The 4011-nt window shown below is 33.8% G+C and overlaps 1 protein-coding gene across 1 annotated transcript; it reads right to left on the minus strand.

Moving 5' to 3' along the window:
* Window positions 1-1938: 1938 nt before the first annotated feature.
* On the minus strand, window positions 1939-3572 carry LOC147395290 (putative membrane-associated kinase regulator 4). The gene has a single exon (XM_086450890.1). The coding sequence runs from the start codon at window positions 3446-3448 to the stop codon at window positions 2345-2347; it is 1104 nt and encodes a 367-aa protein (XP_086307016.1). The 5' UTR covers window positions 3449-3572; the 3' UTR covers window positions 1939-2344.
* Between the last annotated feature and the right edge of the window lie 439 nt (window positions 3573-4011).

The following is a 4011-nucleotide window of genomic DNA, read 5'->3' on the forward strand; positions in this document are numbered from 1 at the left end:
GTTGAACCACTTAATCCCCAAACACTTCAAAATGGATGGCATACCCACGTCTGACACGTCATTTTAAGCGAGAATGACCTGGCCACGACTACGTACTGTTGGGTCAGGGTGGTATTCTAGGTGGACCAATGCATTATGACTTGCTGTTAAACAGAGGTAACTTTTTTGAAATTATTATGTCAGAACTCTATCAAACTCTGTATCCATGCAAACCCCATGAGCTCTTTGTACTATTTACTGGCTAAGCTTCATAAAACATATGGTAGACACCCAAGTACATGAACTATATCCCATGCAATCAAGTGTGAAAGTTAATAAGTGAAGGTAGTTTGTAAATGATCAGGTGTCCTTCCCTAACTTTTTACACAATTTTTTTTTTCAGGGCCAGCTTGGAAATCTGAATAACAAAGGACAAGTTCTTAACAAAAGTAATAAAAAATGAAAAAAGAAAAAGAAAGGAAAAGCTGATATTAGAAAAGAGATTATAAAGTTTTGAACTTTTGATTAGATAGATGATGCCAGCATTTCTGTCTTTCTCCTTCTTCTAAACTCATATAAGTTAGGTAAGGAAAAAGGATGTTTGTTGTATGCTTACCAACACTTTCAAGTGCTCAACTTCAAATGTGTCTGTTTGCTACTGTCTTTGGCTCTAATCTTGTCAAATTTATGGCTAACATGTTCACTTAATTTAAGGTTTGATACCCCCACTTTTCAAAATCAAAAGAGAGAAAATAAGGAACCTGAAAGGCTGTTTGTCCTTACATGAGGGTTTCTTATATTCTTTATTATATTAATAATCAATCTTTTTAAGTAGGTTCTATCAACATGATTAATGTGACCAGGTGTCTTCAGTTGCTCTTAAGAAGCAGACAAACATCTTTTTCTAATCACTGTCTTTATCAATGTTTATTATTCATTAATATAACCACTTCAATAAAAGACTTATCTTTGCAGAAGTAAATTTTGTTTCTCAAATGTTATGGAGGTTCCTTAACCATGCTTGTTTGTAGCATCAAATTTATGGTTGAGACTTGTTATAACCATAGTCACAAATTGGAGTACAGGTTTAAATCGACAAGGGAAAACTTCAGAAAAAATGATAAAAATAAAACATAAAAAAATGTATTAAAATTATGAAATATATATATATATATATATATATATATATATATATATATATATATATAATGAAAATTCATAAAATCAAGTTATTATCATCAAATCCCATATTTTTTACATTTATGAATCACCAAATTCTATTATGTATCAAATCCCACATTGAAAAAATAAGAAAGTGTTTAATTTTATTTTTTTCTTGGGAAAAAAACAGGAATAAAATGGCATTTTTTTTTTTCACAAATGAAAAAATCTCATTTTTTTAATCGTTTTAATCGTCAAAGATGCAAGATGCAATTTTCCTTTTCCTTAAAAAAATCGCCGTTTTTTGTTACGATGGATATAACTGTTCATGGTTGTTTATATGAATAAGATTAGTAGTAAATCTATCCCTCTCCCCTTTGGTTTAACTCCTAGTTGCATAAATCACAACCAAGTGTACGCGGGTTCTAGAATGTGGGATCAGGGAAGTTGTTGCAAATTATTTTTAATTGAATTATTTCAGGAAGCAAGAATGGGAAAGATTTTGCTTCTTTTTTTGTCAAAAAAGAAAAAAAGGTAAAAAAGGATTATATTCCTCATTTTTTTTTACATGAGAATACATCCCTACAGAACTTCGTTAAAAATGGGTAAAGCTTGAGTTACCCTCATAGGAAAAAAATAAAACTACTAGTTTTCACAGTATCCATCAAACTAGGAAATATGATGGTAAGTCCCTGGAAAAGGTTGGAATCATTCAAGAGTGAGTGACAGTTCTAACTTCTTTTCTCCAAGTTACTGTCTTTTTTCTTTAAACTTTGGTGTGTCAGTAAACAACAACCAATTTCTTAAAAGCTTTCCATTATGAAAGTTTTAACTTTGTTCTCTGGTTTGAAGCACTGTGAAAGAGGTTGGTGTGTGTGGAAAAGATCTGATAGAAAAAGATTAAACCTGTTAAAAAAAAAAAAAAAAAACAGAAATTCAAAATTTTGTAGAAACTCAAAGACAATATGTAAAACAATAGAAACGACATTGATTGGAAAGCCCAGTGTTTTCTTTAACATATAGAAACTTAAGTGGGTAATTTTCACAGAGAGAGAACTCAAGAGCACAAGACATCCATGTAAAAATCTCAACTTTGCACTAAATCAAAACATACTCAAATATAAAAAATAAATACAAGTATTTGTACTCTTAAGTCTTCTTTCTTCGTTCTTCTAATGGGATCTTTGTTTTTTCTCCTTTATAGTCATCCCCTACAAAGTCCTGGCCTTTCTTCATCCTCACAAGCTGCAATCCTTGAAGCAGATAATGAACAAAACCCAACTTCATTTACATTCTTTCTCGATCGAAATAACTGCTGAGACTCTTTACAATGAGCAATGGCTCCCTCAATTGAACTCTCAATCTCTGAATTTGCACTCCCACTCCTCTTCAACAAGTGCAAGTCATAAAAACCATTAGAATTAGCACTCGAGAACGAAGAAAACGAAGAGACGGACGAAGACGAAGACGACGAAGACTTTGTTGCCGAATGTCGTTTAATGGCCCCTGAGAACGACTTTCTATGGCCACCACTATTGTCCTCAATCATCTTCTCTTTCTCTGTACCCTTCACTGTAGTAGTAGTAGTAGTTGCAACTTGGTATCTCTCTCTCTGAATTTGCCCAAATGGGTTTTTCTTTGCAACCTTAATGTACTTATTTAAGCACTCTTTGGCTTTTGAAACAGACCCTTCAGTTCCATGCCTTGTTGCCTCTGCACAAGACTCATCAGAACACCCAGACTTACTAAACAAGGACTTAAGATAAGCCCTTGAAGCCTTCAACTTCATACCCAATGAGGATTGCTTGATCAATTTAAGCTTCTTGGACCATGACTTCTTTCGATGATCACCGTCGATAATGAACCCACTAAAGTCATTTGGGCACTCGAAGAAATACTCATCAGGGTTCAATTCTCTACTGACTCTGCAAGATTCAGAAGGTGAGATGTTACAGGATTCAAATGGAGTATTGGAAGTAGTGGTGGTGGTGAAAGTGAAGGGTAGAGTGTAGTTTTCTTCAAAGGGATCTTCTTTGTTCTCATAAGTAGTGTTGGAGTTTTGTAGGAGTTTTTGAACCATTTGTAGTCTTGGAGGGAGATGAAGTGGGAGGAGTTTGCCTTTATAGAAGAGTTCATCAGCTGGAGAAGTAGTGGGTTCTTTCTCAAGAGTGGTTGAAGACATTTGGAACTCAAATTCTCTTGAATGTGGAGGAGAAGAGATTGAGTAACAGAAAAAAGTGGAGGAACTAACTTCCATATCTATGTAGTCTTCATCAGCATTGTCACATGAAGTGATGTTTCTTGCCATCAAATATGACTAACTCTGCTGTTAAAGAGATGTGTCTCTCTTTCTCACTCACTTCTACTCCTCTTGAGATGCTTATGGGGAGGTGAGCTTTGTGAAGGGAGAGGAAGGGCAGAGCATCCTTTAAAGTAGGGATGGTGCCAAATTAGAAAAAAAGAAAAAAAAAATTGCTCTTTGGAATTGTCAGATTTTTGGAAATTTGAATGCTTCCAAATATTAAAATTCAGAAAATTATGGAGTGTGGGGTATGTCTGACCCCCTTTTTTTTTTTTTCAAAAATAAATAAATAAATAAAACTGTTTTTTTGAATCAAATTGTGGTCTCTCTCTCTCTCTCACTCTCATGAAGAATACAATAAGTTCTTTTAAAATGTGGCTCATACAGTAAGTCTTAGTTGCCAAGTTGGTATATGGTGGTGACATGAGCATAACCTACACAAATGGTCCATCATCTAACAATCAATGAGGACCATTCATTTAGTGGAATATGTTAAAAAAAAATGATTGATCGATCAATCTTTTTCTTATAATATAGGCATGAAATCAAATTAAATTTGAATATTTTGG

This window comes from Akebia trifoliata, chromosome 8 (assembly GCF_017979445.1).
Source record: "Akebia trifoliata isolate Shusen 1 chromosome 8, ASM1797944v1, whole genome shotgun sequence".
Taxonomy (NCBI): Eukaryota; Viridiplantae; Streptophyta; class Magnoliopsida; order Ranunculales; family Lardizabalaceae; genus Akebia; species Akebia trifoliata.